The sequence below is a fragment of the Amborella trichopoda genome, chromosome 6 (genome assembly GCF_054954075.1).
Source record: "Amborella trichopoda isolate Santa Cruz 75 chromosome 6, AtrichopodaSantaCruz75HAP2 v2.0, whole genome shotgun sequence".
NCBI lineage: Eukaryota > Viridiplantae > Streptophyta > Magnoliopsida > Amborellales > Amborellaceae > Amborella > Amborella trichopoda.
Genome location: NC_142341.1, coordinates 25,013,130 through 25,034,659, shown reverse-complemented (window position 1 = coordinate 25,034,659; position 21,530 = coordinate 25,013,130). Strand labels below are relative to the sequence as shown.

The 21,530-nt window shown below is 41.2% G+C and overlaps 1 protein-coding gene across 2 annotated transcripts in view; it reads left to right on the top strand.

Annotated features, from left to right (window-relative positions):
- LOC18440117 (Ypt/Rab-GAP domain of gyp1p superfamily protein) overlaps positions 1-17,408 on the top strand; it is a 33,570-nt gene extending 16,162 nt beyond the window's left edge. For both annotated transcript variants that reach the window (XM_020670893.2, XM_006850269.4), the window contains 3 exons: positions 5,650-5,829; positions 16,535-16,651; positions 17,103-17,408. In XM_020670893.2, the coding sequence (XP_020526552.1) occupies positions 5,650-5,829; positions 16,535-16,651; positions 17,103-17,285 (480 nt within the window). In that variant the 3' untranslated portion in view covers positions 17,286-17,408. The remainder of the gene's footprint in view (positions 1-5,649; positions 5,830-16,534; positions 16,652-17,102) is intronic.
- Positions 17,409-21,530: the final 4,122 nt, after the last annotated feature.

Genomic DNA, 21,530 nt, shown 5'->3' with positions numbered 1-21,530 from the left:
AGAAAGCTTGCCCATGATGGCAAATAACAAGGGAAAAGAGGGTCATGCTGATGTAGACCCCTCGAAGCTTGAAAGAAACTTCGGGCGAACCATTAATGAGGACTTAGAAGGTGGGGTCAGAGATGCAATCCTGAATCCAGCTCCTCCAACACTAAAACCATTTTGGACTGGATCTTGTCCAAAATCGACCAATCAATGTGGTTCTGAACCTTTTCCTAGTCTGGTTTGATGGCTATGAGCTGTCCACTAGAGAGATGTCGGGAGTGGATGGCTTCTTCTGAAAGGCAATAAGTGTAATGGGGGTAGTCACCATACTCCTCTAAAGCAAAGGACTGTAACTTGTCTAGCTAATGTTCTCAAGCTACGCTCTTGAAGAATGTTTTATGCCGTAAGTTTCTTTTGTCATTTGAGGGCCTGTATATGCACTGATTGCAAGATGCCATGCAAGTACAGGTTAGTTACATCTGATTGGTACAAGGGCCAATATTTGTTGGTAGCTATCTATAAGACCACCTTTACAATGTTCATCTTGCCTACAAGAGAACTTTTATTTGTAATCTCAACCATGATTATGGGTGAATCTCTTCTTTTATTCCTTAGTCGATCCATCCGATTTGATCCAAAAGCCACCAAAAACGAAGTGATTTCTTTCATTTGGGTAGTGTTACAACGTCCCATATCCCTTTTTCTAAGGCCTCATTTGGAACATCATCAGTCCCTTCTCTTACTCAGTATGTGGTCACGTCACCGCAAATAGGACACATGGAAAAAAAAACAAAACTCATGAGATTTTTTCTCTATTGTAAAATAGGGGTGGAAGCAATATCTTAATTAAGCGTGGACAAGCTGCTACCATCAACACAATGTAGTATTTTGGGTTTCAGCAATATAAATCTTCCTTTTCAAATACACTATAAAGGTTTGGGGTTTCATCTTTCACCGCTTTCTTCCATTGAAGTAGGCAGCATGGGATTTTTTAGCTTAGTTGGTGGGTATTGCATAAGTTTCAATGGAAGAATTAAAATGCTCAATCAATTGGGTACATTGCTTTTACTTTGGAAAAAGCAATGGGCAAATCAAGAGAAGTACCTGGATTTGGTGGAAAGTCCTGGCAGATGCGAACACATCACTATTTAGTGAGTTATTGTTCCTCGAGTAACATGTGTTGATCAATGCTTTCTGCTTTCAACAATTTCATGACTTCTCGAGCACCCATTGTCCTTGTACAGAAGTAGCAGTAGGTGATTCATTTGCTAATATTGTCATAGACATGTCATGAGGTGACAATTGTGGTCTTTCTCTTGTACGATCTTTCCGGACTTTCTCCCTAGAGAACTTTTGATAATTACTATTGGGTTTCAGGATAAAATGAAAGTGTTGGGATAAATATAAAATTATGGGCCATTAAAAAGAAAGTTACAGGAGATGTACAACATTGTTCTTTAGGGGCCATATTGGTAAGTAACCAAATATGATACATGTTGCTGCTCATCACTTTTTTTTTTTAGTAAAGTTAACTTTGTATTGCTAAGAGAAGTTGGGATACAAATGTGTGGTAGTCTGAGAGGACCCTCTAGACAGGTCTCTCGGTACAAAAAATGGTCAGTAGACCCTATACAACATGTGGGCTTATAAACCTACCTGATTACAAAGGATTTACAGTAGGTTCACAAAAAATTGGGCTTATAGAATTGCCCGAGTACAATGAGCTGTTCTACGTTGTGTGCCTTTCGTGGTCCTGATCAAAAAAGGAGATGGACCAGGCGTTGTCTTCTTCTTGGGTCCTAGCCCCGTCTTTCGCTAGATCAGCGAACTTGTTGCATGTCCTCTAGATATGCTTTCATGAGACGTCCGTATCCCTGCAAATGTAAGCAATTTCATCAAAGATCGAAGCTAGGTACCAGGGAGGTGGTGTCGTCCTAATTGCCTAGGATATGATATTGTGTGTGTCTCCGTCCAGTAACAAGTGTGAGCCCCAGGAATGGTTGAAGCTTTTGAGACCCAACAGCAGGGCCATGGCTTCGGCTTATTGAGAATCTCTGTGGCCTAAATATTCAGAATAGATGAAGAGAATATTGCGATGGTGGTGTCTAAAGACTCCTTCGGCTCCTGCAGGGTCGGGGTTCCCCCAGGGAGCAACCATCGAAATTGAGCTTGATGGTGTCCTCCGGAGGTAGCAGCCAATTGCTTGGTCTTTGCACCTTTCGTGGATGGTGGTGGAGTATGTTTTCCCATTGGCTGAGAAAGGTGTTTGCTGAAAGGCCCGAGAACACCCTGTGGTTGGATGCCCAGAATGTTACTGGAGTAGTAACCTTATGGAAGAGTGCCAGTACCTGGAGTTTGTGACCTTGGAATATTCTCGTATTCCTCTCTACCCAGATCACCCATATGGAAGCAGCGATGGAAGCCTTCCATAAGGTTCTTCCGGCCTTCGGCCAGTGTGACGCATGTTCCGAGGAAATTAGGGCCTTGCCTGTCGGTGGAGTAACCCGTTGGAAACCAAACAGCTGCGATAGTTGACTCCAAAAGTTGCGGGCTAGCTCATAGTGGATGAAGAGGTGTGGATTCGATTCCTCCTTGCTCAAACACATGGCACATCTGTTGGGGATTAGAATCCCTCTTTTTTGAAGCTGGTCCGCTGTGAGTGCCCGTTGAGAACAAGCAATCCAGTTGAAAGTCTGAACTTTGGGTGGGGCAATTGTGGACCAGACCTTAGAAAGGACTACGGTAGGATTTAGAGGGTAAGTGGGGGGTTGGATGAGTCTTTTGTAAAATGAGGCCACTGAGAATGTACTAGAGGGGGCTAGAGTCCATACTAGAGGATACCCCACCGAGAACTTTGGGTGGGGCAATTGTGACGTATGTATGCACTTGCATTATCAAGTAAATCAACATCAGGTGTGCACCCTAATAGTGGTTTTACGAAGGGATTTTTGTATAGAAACTCAAAATACATGGCATTGTCTTGGTGGTCTATAGGCTACCTTTGGGCAGCTGCTTTTCCATCAAACGCTTAATCAAAACGTCGCTCTCAGCCCTTTTTCTACAATAGCCAGCAAAAGCACCTCATGAGTTCTTTTTTTTTTTTTAATTTGTGTATTGTGCTATTTTTAACGAGGCGTTAGTTGTATTGGGTAAGAGGAGGGCCGATGGTGTAAGTGAAGCCTAAGACATGCAAACGGGGATCAAGGGGGTTTATTTTTCTTTTGGTATAATTTTCAAAGTTAACCAGCAGTTGACACTGCATTCAAGCAATAATGCTTGGGAAGTGTCATATGAATCGTTGATGTTCTAATTACCTTAAACAAATGTAACTTATATTTGGCAACTTCATATTGTGGACGAGAGTTATGATGCACAGTACAGTTGTTAAGGGTGTATTTTCTTTGTTTTTAAATTCTGACAAAAATAAAGACTTCAACCCAAAGACTTTGACCTTGGGATTGAATGGGGTCATCATCATTTTGTTCAACAACTTGAAGGTGGTGGGTATCTTGTCTCTCAGTTTTCATGAGATATATCTTCTATTTTTTCTCTTTTTGCGAAGTACATATATATTACTCTTCTAGACATTGTTAAGGATTTCAATGTATGTAACCAAGAGTCGATAAGTGGGATGGGTTCTTAAATATCAGTGTGGTAAGTGAAATGGGTCATCACATCTGGTATTATTATTCTAAAATGGAGGCTAGAGTGTCTAGATAACTAACAGGTATCACAAGGAAGACACAGGTCAAAACTGAAATCTTATTGCTTGTGGAAGGAGGATCCAAGATGGTTGAAGATACGAGCAGAGGGATGTTTGAGGTGTGCATGTGTAGACGTAGAATATCTTGTTGCTTGTGGAAGGAGGATCCATGATGGTTGAAGGTACGAGCAGAGGGATGTTCGAGGTATGAATGCGTAGATGTAGAATATCATCATTTTGCCTTTTCCATAAAGGTACAACACCTGGGGTTCCTACCCTTCATAATTATTCTTTCTAGTTTTTGGTCCTGAAAAACAGAATGTGAAGGCAAAAGGTTATACAGTATGACATTTAGTTACGTTATCAAGCCTAGGCGCACTTGTAGTTAAAATTAGGTATATGGAGAACCAAGAGAATAGCAGTGATAGGAGATGTATGCATTTCTTAACCTTAAACTTGGGTTGATCAACTATCTAATGAAATTATGCCACTCCTACTGGTATGTAATTGGCCATGTTGGCAAGTGAAAGATGGGATATTTCTTGTATATAGAATATTTTCGGCCATGATGTAATAGCAATGAAATTAATGGCCTATCAAGTTTTTGAATAGCTTCTTATTTTGTTGAGAGGAACTTGTATCGTTTTGTTGATGTCTTGATGACTTCCTGGAGTTCTACTTTGACAACGAGTTGTGAAACAGCCCTGGAGCTTGCCCATAATATAGCCGCTAATCTACCTGATAGTGAATGTTGAGCTTAACCCCGTGTCTGTGCCTTGATCAGATCAATTATTGTGCAATTGCTGGTCCAAGAGTTGCTGGTTCATGGTTCGTGCTGGTGTGTACGTGGTGAACAAGCTGTGATCAGGTGGTTGTGTGCTCTTGGTGAAGAAAGAGACATCGGGTGGTGTGCTGGTTTGAGTTGGTATGCTGTTTTGTGTGATTCGTGGTGATGTGTTTCTGGTTTGAGCTCATGTGTTTGTGTGGTGATGCGCCCTTGTTCGTGGTGATGGTCGTGATGTGATCGAGTGGTGTGCTCCTGATACGAGGTGGTGTGGTGGTTGTGTTAGTGGTGAGTTTGCAGTGGTGTGGTCTTCGTGATCTCGCGAGTGGTGCGCTTGTGTAATCGCAGTGGTGTGCTTTCCTCCAAAAGATGCTTTCTTTTTCTTTTGAGCCATACTATGTATGAATTTGTAGCCAATAAAGGTTTGGTTAAAGTTCCTTTGGTTTTGGAGGAAAGTACCTTGAATGGGGCTTAGGATCCCTTCTATGGCCGATCCTAGACCTATTTGCCTTTGCAATGTCATCAGCAAGGTGATTAGCAAAGTCATCGTCAACGCACTTAAATCGGTTCTTAATCTTTGAGGCATATTACATAGCCCAATGACTAAAATGTCATAACCAAGATGTATACAAACGCATTAAATGGGGGAGTGGGATAAGGAAACCTAAGTGGAGTGAAATCCAAAATTTCCCATTTGCACCTATGTTTTCTTCTCGTTTTTGTCGAGCATGTATAACAACACATTGAGCGGTGGAGTGGTTTATCAAAACCTAAGTTGAATGAAACAATGAATTTCCAGTGTGCCAGATGTTTCCTCTTCTTGCTTTCTCCTTTGGATCTATGGTTTAGTTCTTAATTCTAATTCTATTCATGTGACTTAATTGTAGCTACTAAATCTGGACTATTGACTTTTGAAGAGCATTTCCATTTTGGCTGAGTTATACCTCTAATCTAGAAGCGAACTGAAGATGTTATACCAGATTTCTTCGCATTTTTAGTAGATTGTGTCGACAACCTTCTATTGATGTTTGATGCATGCTGATGGGCAGTTTGTGTTCCTAAATTACATGACTTACACTGATTGTATTATAGCCAAACTGTTTGCACATTTGCATTTCAAAAGTCACACCTGCTTATTCTATTGCATCATTGTCATTATTTGCCATTTATAATGCAGGCTCATGCAGAAGCGGATGCATTCTTTTGCTTTGTTGAGTTGTTGAGTGGATTTAGGGACCATTTTTGTCAACAACTTGATAATAGCGTTGTTGGCATCCGTTCCACGATTACTAAGCTATCACAGCTTTTAAGGGAACATGATGAGGAGCTTTGGCGTCATTTGGAGGTCACTACAAAAGTATGTTGGCTTAAAATTTTGCAAATATAACTTGTGGCTGGATCAATTTTGCATGATGGTTGTTTTCACTTTTCAAGCATTACGATATGGTTATTTCAGTCTCACTGTGTCTGCTGTTCATTGTCTTTTACATAATATGGGATATGGTTTCTATTTATCATCTGTTTAGTGAAAATCTTGTGGTGACTACTTTTGTTAAATATGCATCTCCTTCTTTTGTTATGTTTTTAATGGTTCCTAACAGAGTGTTTTCTTTGTTCCTTATTATTTGGAAAACGCAGTTATGATATATACCTTCTTGTATCTGGATCGACCACCTTACTATAAGTTCCTAGTTTGGGAGCACCATATAAAGTAATAAAAAAATAGTGGACAACATTTAGTGGATGTTATTGATAATTTATTTTTATTATATATGAAGACCTAAAACATATCCATTAAATTTATTGAGCCATGATGAAGAGTGGAAATTAGCCCATTTTCAACACGAAAGAAACTACAAGTTCAAGGTTGGCTGGCTACCGGCTACGAAGAAACTACAACTGCTAAAAATCTCTTTTAGAGAATGGAGAAAGCAACTTCTTGGAAACTTTCAAAGCACGAAAGGAACCCTTCTTGAAACCCTATAAGTTTTGGACTCCATTGAAGAAAGCAGAAACCTAAACTCGGAGGAAAGAAACTGGAGAATCAGGGCTAAACTTGAGTGCCGGTTAGTTCTTTAAAAGAGATATTTTAGTACCAATGCTCTGGAGTCAAATGGTTGAAAATAGGGACCAAAACAATACCATTTTACTCAAAAGAACAAATTGTAGAAGCGAGATAATTACCCAAATCAAAGTAGGCCTGCATTTGCATGACCAACTGCAAGACGTGGACACTGAGATCATAGGTTTTCTCCAGAACCTGTACTCAATGTACGCATGGCAAGTTGAGAATGACCAATCTCTCCTTTCTCTCCATCCCAAATGACAAGGCTGCATGGTTGGAACATCTCTTTTTCAAAAGAAGAGATCATTAGGGCCATCAAGGACTCGGCCAGGACAAAGCCCCGGGTCTGGACGGTTACGCGATGGCCCTTTTTAATCTTTCAGGGACTTGATGAACGCCTAAATATCCTCTTGTTCTTACATGAATTCTACCACAAAGGAATGATCCATAAGACCGTGACCTCAACCTTCATCATCCTCCTTCCAAAAACTGAAGGCAGCATGGACCTTAATGACTTAGACCCATAACCCTGCTCAATAGCTCCTATAATATCCTATTAAATGTTCGAGCCTCTTGCCTCATAAAGGTTCTCTGTTGGGTCATCTCACCCCAAGGGCCCTTCATCAAAGATATCTAGATTCTTGATGTGGCGCTTGTTGCCCTTGAATGTGTTTGTTCCATGTATCTTTTAAAAACCTTAAGGGTTGTCATCAAACTCGATTGGGGAAAAAAACCTACGACCATGTTGATTGGGCACTTTCTGACGAGATCCTTTGGAAAATGGGCTTCAGATAAAAATTGAGAACTTGGATGCGCGGGTGCATCTCTAACCCCTTTTTCTCTATCCTTACTAATGGCTCCCCTGAAGGCTACTTCCCCTCTTCAAGGGGCTCACGACAACACGATTGCCTCAAATCTTTTTTGTTTGTTATAGTATTTGAAGTCTTCAGCAGATCCATCAAAAGATTGTCCCAGCAAGGGCTTTTGTGTTTTAGAATTGGCTGACCCCCAATGATCTCACACCTCCAATACGCTAACAACACCTTGGTCTTTTTTGATGGTACCCAACAAGAAGTTGACACACTGTATCTATACCTAAAATTGTTTTGAATTAGTTACAAGGATCAAGATCGACATGGACAAATCTGAAATGATGGTGTAGCAATTGATCCCTTGGTGATCCTTGACCTTGCAAATTGTTTGGGGTGTTGGGTAGAGTAGCTTCCCTCCAAATACCTAGGTTTGCCCCTCTATATTGGTCAATTAAAGAGACAGCTCTGGGACCCCATTACCAAAAATTTGATGGCAAACTAACTATGAGGAAAGGTAGATTCCTTTGAATGGCTGGTCAACTTACTTTAAGGCAACCCTCTCAAATCTTCCAATTCACTTGATGTCTCTTTTTCAAATGTCGGCCGCATTATGGCTTGACATGAGAGATTAATGAGGAATTTCCTATGGTCTGGAGCTGGGGGAACACAAAATACCACCTTATTGCTTGGGTTTGGTTTATCTACCCAAAACAAGAGGGAGGTCTGGGCATTTCATTGCGTTAGAAGATGTAACATGGCCCTTTCGGAAAATGATGGTAGCGATTTGCCACTCGAGAACCATATATGGCAAGAAGTAATTCTACACAAGTACCATTGTGAAGCACTAGGCTGGTTGCCAAGTGGAATCTCAAATGGTTAGTGCTTTGGGGTGCTGCGCTGTATGCTTACTAGCTTCCACCTTTTCTTGGCTAATATTGCTTTAGGGTTAGGGCAGGCAATGGATTCGAATTCTAGATTGACCTGTGGTTTAGTAATTCCACTCCAAAAGATCGCCTCTATAACTTGTTCCTCCTCTTGGCTCTGGACCATTTGGACCATTTTGAATTCGGTGCCAAGCTTCAGAAGGTTAGTCGATGAACTTTCTGACTTTGGATCCCTCTCCTTCCTCCTGTAATTAACATTCCTCCAGGGAGGTGACGACAGATTGATTTGGATGCATTCCCCATCCAGTAAGTTCATGGTCTCTTCGTTCTATCACAAGCTCCATAAACCACCAACCTACTCTCTTTCTCCTCCCTCACTAACAGAGGCTGGCTTAGTTCAATTTCTCCAAAAATCCAAGTTTTCAATCGGATCCTCATATCCAAGAGGACCCTCACAGTGGACCAACTACAAATGAGGGGCATGCCAATCCCATTGTGACGTGGCTTGGGGCCTGTGGGAAAAATTATTACAAGTTTTTTAATGGACATGGGGAACACTCAAGTCTATCCCTCATCTATTCCAAGCTTTCAAATCCCCACCATGGCCAAGGTCTCTCTTCCTTTGGCATTCCGCAGAGTGTGGTTTGGAATAGAATTCAATGGAAAGGAGTCTATCCCAACACATTAAAGGACCGAATGAAAGTATGGGTAATGTTTGGAGCGAAGAGACTTCAATCTGTTCAACAATAAAGCCACCAGATCCTCCAAAACTCACAAGCTTTGTTAAACTTAAGGCCCTTGCAAATTCCTCGCTTGTCTCCAAAAGTCACAAGGTCCCTGAGTAACCTTGCCCTACAGGTATTTGTGGAATTTTCAGAGACAAAGATGGATACCCTATTTTGCTCCTTGAAATCTATTGGTTAATGGTCGTGTTGACTCCATTGCAGTTGAGGTCACGGCCCTCCTGAGGATCATCATTGCAAAAGCCTTTTTCTAACTAATTGGGGTTGGCTACATGAAACTTGCTTCGTCATTCTGCTTTATTAAGGGCCATACCCTCAGTGAGGCCATAAGTTCCCATGTCTCACTACTTCCAACCATGTCCTTTTGGGCCTATCCATGTCCTTTTTAAGCCTTCACTTGAACTAACTCACACCTCCTAATAGGTAACTAACTCACACCTCCTAACAGGTGCTGTACTGGGTCTGTGCTATACATGGAAAACCCACCTGAGTTTACTTTCTCTCATCTTAACACCTATTGGTGCCACTCTTAAAATATTCTGAATGTATTCATATTGAATTTGAACCCTTTATCTTGCCACTCATCCGCCTCAACATCCTCATTTCTGCTACACTTATTATATGGGTATGTTGTTTCTTAACCGCCCCATAATGTTTCCAGCAACTATAATTTTAACTAGTGCTGCCCTCTTACCCAGCTTCGTCCTCCACTCAATTGACCAGGCCCAAGAAACCCCTGATGTTTCCTTCCATCTGCCTCTCTCGTCGGGAGAGAGGAAGGTCAACCCCCTGGCTCCTCATCATTACATTGCACTAGCACCTGTCAGCCACTTGATCAGAGGTGGCTGATTCTGAACCGTCTATGGAGAGTAGGGTCATGATTCCTCAAGAGATCCCCTACCTAATCTTTGTCAAAAATACTTTCACATTATTTAAACTGACCATGGAGCAACGCAAGCAGTTACTTCGCATCTCTATGATGAGAAACCTTAAGCAGCCATTTTCTGCAACCTAGTGGAGGCCACTAGAACCTTCTACCTCCACACCTTCTTCCCTAATGCTCTATCTTGACATATCCCTTTGGCAGATCGGGGCAATATATATACCTTGAAGGAGAGCCCAATGCAAAGTGTTCAATTGCACTAGAATCTGCTCTGTGTAGGTTCTTTACACTCTCAAAGGCACGACATCAAAGGGATCCAACTCTAGGCACAAGAGACTTGGAACTACCTTTAATTGTCTTGCAACTGTAACAGAGGGACCCATTTTATTCTCCTTCCCATCCAACACCAAGCACAACAAAATGCCCAATAGAAAGAAAATAAAAACCAAACCAGTCCCTTCTTGAAAGTACAGAAAATTGCCTGAAACTCCAAAAATAATTGAAATTCTAGAATAGTCTGCACTCTATATTTACCATTTTCATGTCCCACGAGATATGTGGTCATTTTCTTGCCCATGTGAAGAGAATAGCTGGACAGTTGTGATGGCTGTTCGGATTACGGTGGTCGACCAATGGTTGTCTTGAGTCTTGAGAATGGTGCGACGTGATGATTAGGATCCGGTTTAGTGCCAACTGTTGAGGATTGGGAGTGTGAGTTATAGAGTGTTGATTGGAAATCAATGCAGGATGACGGGCTGGATATGTGGGAGATTTCGAAATTTGAATTGAATTTGGTTGGAATGAAATTTAAATTTTAATTTGGTGCGTTTCTAGGTTTTTGGTGTGAGTTTCTGCCTCTGTCCACATATCTCCAATCATCTCTAGAGATATTGCCAATAGGCACCCATCTAGATTGTACCTTGGAGCATCCTGATTTCATATGCAAATTGATGAGATATGGTTGTTCCCTAGTTTTCATGGTGAGATCTATCAGTTGTCGTTTTCTTCGTATGCTTTCTTTGTGATTTTTCACAATCACACACTTTTCATTGAGGTTTTGCTGTGTTTTATAATTACTTGAATCCTCACCGAAGGTCGCAATTCCATTTGGGAACCCTGATTTCACAATTCCGATAAGGAATATTCACGGAACCCATTTTCGTGAAGTTTAGAATATTGATTCCTTATTTTCAAAATCTCGATCCTAACACTTATAGAATCTCCTTTCCAACATTTATTGATTCCCGATTTTGCAATTCGTGAATCTCGATTCTTTTCTTGTTGGAACTAGTTTCCACCATTGTTTTAAAAAGCAGACCGCTCAGCTTCTAGGCAGTCCAAAAGGCTTGGACCATTGCCCAGGCCTAGGCAGCCAAATTAGGCAAGCTGTTCCTGGGAACCCGCTTAGGTGGGTGCTCAGCGCCCAACCCTGGGCGGTCCTTGAGGGCATGCGCCTCGCTCAAGGGCAGAAATGCCCCTTGTTGAGGGCATTTTTTGATCTAGGGGCAAAATTGTGGGTTTTATGTTCATTTGAAACCTAAACCCCATTAGAGCCAATTTTAGATAGAGAAAAACCCCAAAAAAACTAGTTTTTGGTGATTTCCATAAGATCAAAGGGTTTCTCAAAATTACGAGAAATTGATCTAAGCACCACCCATTGATATTAGATTTAGTTTTGGATGTTTTATAAATCTATTAGAGGGTTTTTATAAGATTTTGAGTCCTTAGAAACATCTTAGACGTGGAAGTTAGGAGATTGAGCAATCAAAGTTAGTGAAACATTTTGATTTATGGAGTATGGAGGAGTGTGTGCTATGTGGACTTGTGTATTATACATTTGATGTGCCCTAAGTTCCTAACTCTTATGTATTATACAATTATACTTATATTATTGGACTATAGAGACATTTTTCTTTCTACTGGTGGTCTGGACCCCCCCGACCGCTTAGGTGCTGCGTAGCGTTTTTTGAAACACTGGTTTCCACATTTACTAGAATTCTAACACTCTCCTCCCCCCAGCTGTCATTTTTTTTTTTCTTTTCCCCTTTTTCTGAGCAGTGAGTTTAGAAGTTTTCAAGGAATCAAACTACTCGAGCTAGCTACTCAATCTCAAGCTACAAGATGTAGTCATCTTTTTTGGCATGAAATGAGCAATAGAAACCAAAGTGGTGGTCCATGTTCTCTTCTTAATTCGTTAAGTATGCATTGTATTAATCCCATGGAGAGATTACAACTCCAAATGTAGATTGCAACTCCAAATGTAGATTGCAGCTCCAAATGTTAGAAATAATGTAATACAAATAGTGTAGATGTGCATGTATGGCATGTTGGTCAATAAATGACATTGAGACATGTATTGTTTTCCTCTTAGTTCCCTCTCGATTCCAAAGGTGTCGGAATCTCGATTCCCCAAATGAAGGAATATTGATTCCATATTGGTCGATTCCAACTAAGTTTGAAACTCAATTCTAAAGAGCTAGGAATCTCGATTCTATTTATGTAGGGATTTCAATTCTATTTTGGTCGAATCTCAATGCCTAAAAATAGGAATCTCGTCCCCTATGATTGCTTTTGTGTGATGTCGATTCTAAAAACAGGAATCTTTCAGCCTGCGGCGTTTCCACGCTTCCGATCTCAAAATCAATTTGGTTTCTGAATCACTTCGGGTAACTATGGTTTGTTTTCAAGAAAAACTGGTATGAGCTATCTTCTATCTCGAGGTGTAAGCTATCTTCTATCGTTGTCTTAATGAGCTGTTTTATGGGGATTTCAAATGGGTTGATGTTTGAATCAACAGCCCTGCATTTTCCAGCCCATCTTTTGTGAATGAGCTCCAATGAATATTCATAAATGCCCCACATGGGTTCAATTTCCTTGAAGACCTCAAAATTCCATGCATGGGGTGGGTTGCCATGTGCATGTATAAGGGCCTTATTTTTGGAGATTTAGTGACACGCCTTTGAAATGGAATCTCCTCTTTCTAACACAGAGCATATAGCTTGCCCCCAAGAATAAAAAAGATATTTCTAGCTCTTCCATCACCTTTTAGTCCATTTTTTTATCTTCTTCCACCTTCTTCCAGCATCTCTAGGTGTGTTAGCTGCCAAGTAGTGCCACCTAAGCTGCTCCAATTCTCTAACAATATGGTCACTGTTGTTAATGTAGGTAAGACCATCATAGTTGTTGAGCATCACTTTGGATGCACAAACCCTTGGGGTGCTCTAACCTGGAGTATGTGGTCTTAGGTTTTGGGGTTCCTTGATTTGGCTTTTCAAGGGGATTTGGGTTTACTTTGTTGCCTTTGTCTGAAATAAGCATTCTGTGTAGTGACCAGTGTTACCGCGACGTCATCCTTTTGCTGGTGTGGTGTTTCGACACTTGATGATGCCTGGGCATATAGAAAACAATTAAAAAATATGGATGATGGGCTTATGGTAGGGTTCGATCTCAAGCATTTTGGCCCATTGTCCTCTTGCTCAACCACCTCCCAATCTACTACTTATGTGGCATAGATATAAAAATTATATATATACTAAGAATATAATATTTATTTATAAATAATAATGATACGGGTGTTTCTAGCGGTATTGGTTTTTTTAGGCTAAAGTACTGGACATCTTTGACATTTGTAGACACAACACTTGAGTCAGTGTCCATGTTACACTAGGGGTGACTCCTTTTGGGGTGATTGCAAAAGGGTTGGTATGGTTGTCTCGTATAATGGTGTATGGTTACAATGGGTAAGTCGGGGGTAAACTGTGGGTTTAACTGCAGAAGGATGAAGGGTTGTAATCGATTGGATATACATAAGGTCTATAAGGTTCATGGAAGCCTACAACAGGGTAATGGTTGGAGGTTGTGTTCATTTCCCAGATGGGATGGGAAGGGTACTGTTCTTTTCCACTGTCTGTTTTCAGGGATCAAAGATGGGACTGGTAAGAGCTTGCCTTTTGCCCTGGTGGTCTCGGGTCTTCTCTTATGCCGGTTACTTGGTCTAAGGATTGTTTCTCGGAATTTCTCTCTATTACTAAATTCTATTGCTTGTTGTTCATCCCTATTGAAGAATCTAGATATTGGTATTCAGACACCAATATTGTTTAAAAGAATGATTTTTTGAAATAGCAGAGGATTCCAGTGTGGGGACAGAATTAGGAAGTGTCCCTCCGAGTGGTTCTAGCGCATATATGGATACATAATTCTTTAATAATCAGAAATTGGATGGGTGCAGTGTTAAGAACAAGCATCTCATGGTCTTTTTTTCATAGAAACCCTACCGATTAATACCTGCCATTGAGGGTCATAAAGCCTTTTCCTTTTAACTATGACCACTTTACGAGGTGATATGTTTTTGATTCTTGGATTAAAAACGAGGTTCATTGTGATATAGTACCTGTTAAAACTATCTTCTATATGAGAAAAAAGAATTATGTTTCTATTTTATGTATATTGTGTGACATGAAAACATTATTAGCATATTGTCAAGTTGTTGACTTTTGGTGCAAATATTGTCTGCCATTTGAGATGTATAACTCATGGGAAAGTATATCACGTTATCATACCTGTATTGTGGTTTTTGCCTTGTGTTTTGCATTTTAAAAGTTACTGTAAATATTCCTTATTTGGTGAAATACTTGAGGGGAGCCTTCCTTCACAGCAAAAGAAGGGAGAGGGTGGGTGTGGGTGTTAGGGCAGTGTGGTTGGGTTCCTTGGAAACATCAGATACATGTCCAGCTACAAGCAGAACATGACTGAGAACGTTATGGATTATACTCAAGTTTTCCTGAGGAACAATGTACAGTATTATGGTTCAGTACCTTTGACCAAAAATGCTACTTTCCTTTCTGAAATTTCTTGAATTATCTGTTCTAGACAAACGTGCTTCATAAGCACAATATAAACTCTACCATAGCAAATTGAGATTCTTATTAATATCCATTAGTTGTAACCATGGTTGGACTCCCTAGCAATTTAAGCAAGTTAGTTTCATTTGTTGCATGATTAGTGATGCTAATGATACTAATGGGGGATTGCAAATCACAGGTTTTTACATACATGCAACCTCCATATTACTGCAAACCTCCTAAGCCATCTATTATCATTGAGAAAACTGCCCTTTCAGTAAATTGGACAACATCCCAGGAGAGATTGGCTCTCTTTGCATTAGGTATTCTCAATCAGAGTGGTTTGCATGTCAGGGCAGTTATTCTGTATAGCATCACTAAAACTGCCTGGGCTGAGGTCTCCCTATTTTTTTTTCCATGAGGATTAGTTTGAATGGTCAAAGTGTGACGGATGGTGAAACTGGTAGAGTAATTTGATTTGTGGCATAGGATGGCAGCAGGATTCATTTGGGCTTGATAACTGTTATGGTAATGAGCTACGAGATGGTGATGATCCACCTGGACAATGATTTCCTAATCTTAAGAACTGGTTTTTGAGGATGAAGTTGGTACAATGTGGTTGTTGAAATGGATGACCTGCTAAGCCTTCTTTGATTGGAGGATCCGGAATGTGGGTCAATGGTTTATGCTGATGAGAGATTGAGAGAGCATGTTTCACCCAATGTGGATTCTGGCACATGGACCTTTGAATCGAGATTTTGATGGGAATCAGGGTTTTGAGTGTTTCCTGGGGTCCATTGAATGAGATCGGGGAGATTGTGACATGTTATGCTAGACCTATTAAATCGGTAGTTTTCATGAACTTAAGGTCTATGCTTTTTCTCTATGGGTTCAGGTCAGAGTATATCCTTTAAACCATTAGATAAAATTTTAATGAGTAGAGCCTACAAGCACTATTATCTGCCTTGAAATGCCCTGTACTAGCAATGTATATACTAGCACTATATTAAGCATTTTGAAAGCTCTAGAGGCATGTGGAAGGTTCTCTAAAAATTTTATACGGAAGGATCTCAAAGCCCTAAAAAACAAAAATCTAGGATACAGAATTCTAGAAGACTCTTGACCAGCTTTAAAAATTCCTTTGGTAGAAGTTAGTGTGGAGTACTTCAATCTTGGGATGAAAAATGAATGAAGGGAAATTTTCTGAAATCCTTGTCAGATACACAATATTTATATGCCACTTGGATCTGCTTCCTTTTATCCCTCTATTTGCTTGTATGATCAAAGAGTTAGTAGACTCAAGCCACACTAGAATAGGCAACATGGTAAACTTGGTGCATGGAGGAGAGCTACACGAGTGCAGCCTCATTAAGATCAGGTAGGCTTTGAGCTCTGACAGTATGTACTTTGTTCTTATTGCCATTCATTCTTGATAGTTTCTTTTGAAAATTATTCATGTGCTATCATACTATAGGACTAAGAATATGTTGATATGTTGTCTTAATCTAAAACTAATAAGCAAATTTCTTTGCGAGGGAAGTAATTGTGGTCAGGGATACACTTCAGTATTCATTATTGGGCTTGTTCCTTGTTTCTCATCTAAATGAAAATCGCGTTTCTGAAAGAAAGATGATGCTTTGTTGTTACTGAAAAGATGTTATGGTTTTGAATACGGTATTCACATTATGCTGCATTTAGGTACCAGAAACCATGTAGTACTAGTCAATTTCTTCGAATGGCATCTTCTGAAAACTGTGTTGACTCTCTTTGAAGGAAACTCCAAATAATTATTTTAACGCTGAAATGATTGCTGCCCTATGTTTGGCTTTTGCAGGTTAATCCCCAGTTCTATGCATTTAGATGGATAACACTGCTCTTGACTCAAGAGTTCAACTTTGCAGACAGCCTACATATTTGGGACACTCTTTTGAGCGACCCTGATGGTCCATTGGTAAGTGAGTTATGTAACAAGAGATATTATCTCTCATACATATTGCAAAACCTTTTTCTTGGGTGTCTAAGATTAACTAGAAATAGCATACATCGTACTTGTTGCAAAACTCACAAAACCCAAATCATCGTTCCAAAAAAGGGGAAGTATGCCATGATCCAGTTGATCACGTGAAATATGTGGTCATGATGGTCATCGGCTTGAAATCATGGATTGGACTGTTATAAACAGTGGGATGCAAAAATGAATTCATGTCATGTTTATGAGGTCCCACTTTGTCTCCACCTTTCGCATTAATTTGATGGTGATGATTGCCATTACCTATTTCATGTGGTCAATTGGATCATTGTATACCTCAAAGATAAACTTGCAAACCCTAAATCATGGAATAGTTTTGGTAATGTGTAGTTAATTGGTTGTGGAGACGTGTGAACATATGGTGCTTATGCAGGAAACGTTGCTCCGGATATGCTGTGCAATGCTGATCCTCATAAGGAGGCGCTTGCTGGCTGGTGATTTCACTTCTAACCTCAAATTGCTTCAGAATTATCCCTCTGCAAATATCAGTCACCTTCTTTATGTAGCTGACAAATTGCGTGCCCGTGCCCGTGCCCGTGCCCATTCCTCTGTTTAGACTTAAATTCTTTCTGTTTGTTTCCTTTAATTTGATCTGTTTGTAAATTTCTGTACAAATTGTAAAATTTTCTTCCCGAGGACTTCAAGCGTTGCAAGAGAGGATTTATTGTTGCTCATAAAAGATTCATTGATTTTACCTTTTTGATTATTAATGCCCTTTTCAGAAAAAAAACAAAAAGTAGTATAATCTGCAAAGTTAGCAATCTCAAGGTGCTTGCCCATAAGCGTGTGCATATATGCATGTGTGATGAGCGTGAATCATAATATGTTCTTTGGGTTTATGGTAATCCCAGAAGGAAAAGTGGTTTGTGCGCTGGGGGAAGCAATTGTACATTTGCACCCTCGAAGTAGTAGTCCCACAAAATAAAAACGACGGTCTAAAATTTTTCTTCAAGAAAATTTGTTTCCTTTTACATATTAATGCTTTACATGCTCGAGATCATACATTCCAAACTAATAAAGCACAAAATCCTTGTAAAAAATGGATTATGGAGAGGGTGCTTTTTTACATAATGAGCCCATTTCGGACATAATTAGCCCATTCCAGAATTAAACAATGGGCTTCTTTTAGCTTCTAACTTGTAACTCGTTTTTATTGGAATAAAAAAAGTCGGAATTTATTTGGACTATCTTGCTTCTTTTCGTGTTCTCTTTTTCTTGAATATACATTATGGATAGTACTTTGTTAGGTATCGTCCATTGATAGGGGGCATTGCTTTATCTCCTCAGGAGGTGCCAGCATGTGGGCTCCGTTGGGTGAGACTTTTTTTACTAGAAAGGGACCTTTCCACTTAGGCGCAAACTTCCCTTTACGTCGACTATGCATAACAATAGGTCTCTTGATGATTAGGATTAAATCATCACGGGTGAATGTGTAGATCTTGAAAGACTTGTCAAAGGCCCTCTTCATTCTCCCTTGGTTGAGTACAATGCTCTGTTGAGCTTCTAGCCTCTTTCCATCTAGTGCATCAAATTCTTGATATCGGAGCTTAACTCTCTCATCTTCGATTATTCCTTGGTGAATAGTGACTTGCAATGAAGGGATTTGTATTTTGAGAGGTAAAACTGCTTCACCCCACAGACCAAATAATAAGGAATGGAATCGGTAGCATTTCGTGTAGTAGGACGATAAGCCTATAGTGCTTCAAGAAGCTTTTCATGCCAGTTTTTCCTTGTTCTCAGAGGCTTTTTGATCGACCTCAAGCGCAGAGACGCATGATCCTGACATTTCTGCTTCCGATAGAGGTCTAGAGTGAATCATAAACTCTGCACCTTCCCCGGATTGAGGAATGGAAGGGTCTTCGATGAATAGAGATTGTTTCTCGGACTGTAGGAGTTCGACTTGGGGATTATAGGGAATTTGAGATTCAACTATTATAGTGCAAGAAGTGTGCCAATGCGAATCACATGGTCTTTGAGTGGCTATTTGCATCGTTTGGCTCGCGTTGGCTTGTATCATGTGGCAAGCTCCTTGAGAGTAGAAATTTTGCTCCTTTAATCTATGCTCAAAGTCGGGCTCAGGGGGCCACTGGGGTTTCTTTGGCTTCGACTTCTTGTGCTTCTTTGAAGAAGGTGGCTCTGCCTTGGCTTTAACTGACAGGGCATCAACAACTGTTAGGAATCCTGCTGCTTGTGCCAGGGTCTTTCTCAATCGTTTCCGCTGCGTCCTCCTTATATTGATTCCTTCGAATTCTCGGTCAAGAGCCTCGGAGTCTGGGCATATCAAGGTTGTACTTGTAGGGAATGTAGAAGAGGGAGAATGAGAAGCAGGAAAAGAAGAAAAAGGGTTAGAAAGTGGGGGTCGTTCCCCTCATCAGACAGATCTGGACAGCTTTTTACGTCATCACCAGGGTTGGATGGGTGCAAGGGGTCTTTTAAGTCTTTCCCTTGCTTAGACCGTTGGGGAGTGCTTTTAATGTCGTCACCCTCATTGGACGTATGCTTAGTGGGAGATGGCACAAGACATTTTCTTGATAGGATGAAGAAGGAAGAAGGATCGTGACAGGGATAAAGTATAAAGTTGGCAGTGGAGGAAGGGGCCTGAGAAATTCCTACTTGACTGTGGGTTGAGCGGTCTTGTTTCTTCAACGAGTAGCCCTTGGTGCCCGTCTCTTTCCGGTTTTATGAGGTGATGCTTGATTCGTCTCGCTAGGCTTGTGAACAGCTCTAGCTTGGCGAACCGCTTGTCGCCTTAAGGACTTGAGTCTGCTTCGGCCATGGTAGACTATTCATGGCTGGGAAGTCAAGGATTCGGCGGAGTCTGAGTCATTGATAAGAGGGCCCTGCTTTGTGAGATCTTCTTGTCCCGATAGAGGAATGACTTGGGAATCACTTACGAGGAGGTTATAAAACTCCTGACACTCGTGTATTTTCTTTGCGAATATGTCAAGGAAACTTGTGCATTCTGACAGGTAATGGCCTCTTATCTAATCGTACGGGCACCAACGATCTTCAGTCCCCTTAGCAAGACGATGGGATTGTCTTGCCTGCTTCAGTGTGATTATGCCTTCCTGATGCATTATAATGAAGAAGGCGTAAAAGATATCAGGCATTTTGTCTTCCTCTTGGATAACTACGGCATGGGAGGCCTCGAATGCCCCGAAGGCCTTCTTTAAGTCTTCAAGTTTTATCTGACCCTTCTGAATCAGAGCCTCGATGATATCCTTCAGCGTGTAGGAGTTATATGTGGGATGATTAATCCTCCGATGGTAAGCACAATAATTCGCCTGAGTGTCCAGGCCATGTTGCTCAGGGAACTTGGTTTCTGGACGCTGGATCATATTATGTTCCAATAATAACCGGACAGCGCAGGGACCCACTCCTTCTCGAAGGGATAGACCTTGTTCCTATGCCTGGTGAAATAATCACCCCGATCAACGTTGGCTGGTGGGGGTACCCGTTTGTACGACTTTGTTGCTTGCCAACCTGGGGTGTTACCTTTGTCGTGCTTACCCCTTTAGAGAGGTCCAAAGTTTGGGAGGGAGCCTTCTTTGAATCGGCGACCATGACGATTGCACTTATTACCCCTTTCTGCTGGCTGCCCCATGTGTTATTACGAGAGTTACCATTGCTCTAGTTGTTTGCTGAACTTGTAGATGGTTCTCGTGTCCCACCATGGTGGCGTGATAAACTTTCTATGCGAACTGATTTAGAGATCAACTCTGACATGGAGGTCAGATTAGAGGCCTCGATATGTAGGGCAATCTCAGGTCATATATTTCGTACATAAGTTTGGACTGCTTCCTTCTCAGACATAGGATTAGGATGCCGGAAAGCCAAGTTTCTCCATCTTGATATGAACTGATCCACGGGCTCATCGAGGTCTTGAGTCAGGGTGAGAAGTTCGATGGTTTAAACTTCTCTCTCGACCTCATAGAAGCGTTGATATAACACTTTCTCCATCTCCTCTCATTTATGGGCTGAGTTTAGAGGAAGTCGGGGCATACCATTGAAATGCTGGGCCATTGAGGGTCTCAACGAACTGTCGGAGAAGAAGTTTTCCATCAGCCGTTATTTCTCGAAGTGCTGCCTGGAAGTGGGCAATATGTTGGTTTGGGGACGTGGTTCCGTTGAATAAAGGAAACTTCCCTTTCTTATAATCTGAGGGAAACGAGACCTAATCAATATAGGAGGGGTATGGCTTTTGATAAGGCGTCGCACCCTGTATCCTCGGGATTTGTCTGTTCTTTAGGCTATGGGTGACCATAGCGTCAATGTCTGTCTAAGAGACAGGATGAGAGACAAAATTGTCTTGTGAGGTAGAAGGAGGGGGCTGCCGTGGAGGTGCACCATCAGAGTGATGGGAATTGACCTCATGGTTAGCCGACTGGTGTGCGGTGTCGATACGATCGATCTTTTCCATCATGGCGTGCACCATATCCTCAAACTTGTTCAAGCGCTCTTCCTACACATCACCAGGCTCGCTTACAACCATTACGCTGACCATTTCTCTATGGATGTCAATGTTAGTGGCAACTGAGGGCTTGCGAACTTGACGGGTCGTACGTGGTAGGTCAGTCAGCCGGGGGCCAGCATGCCCTGACTGAACTCAACTCTTATATGCTGATCACATTTGGACTGGTTCTCGACGGTCTTGGGACCATGGCTGCTGAGTGGCTGGGTCGTCTTCTACAACAGTAACCACAATACAGGGCTCATGGAGCTCTTCTTCAGGCTTCATCGTCTGAAGGGGCTAGAAGGAATTAGGTTGTTTTGACTGCCGTGGTCACCTCCTTAGTCAAAA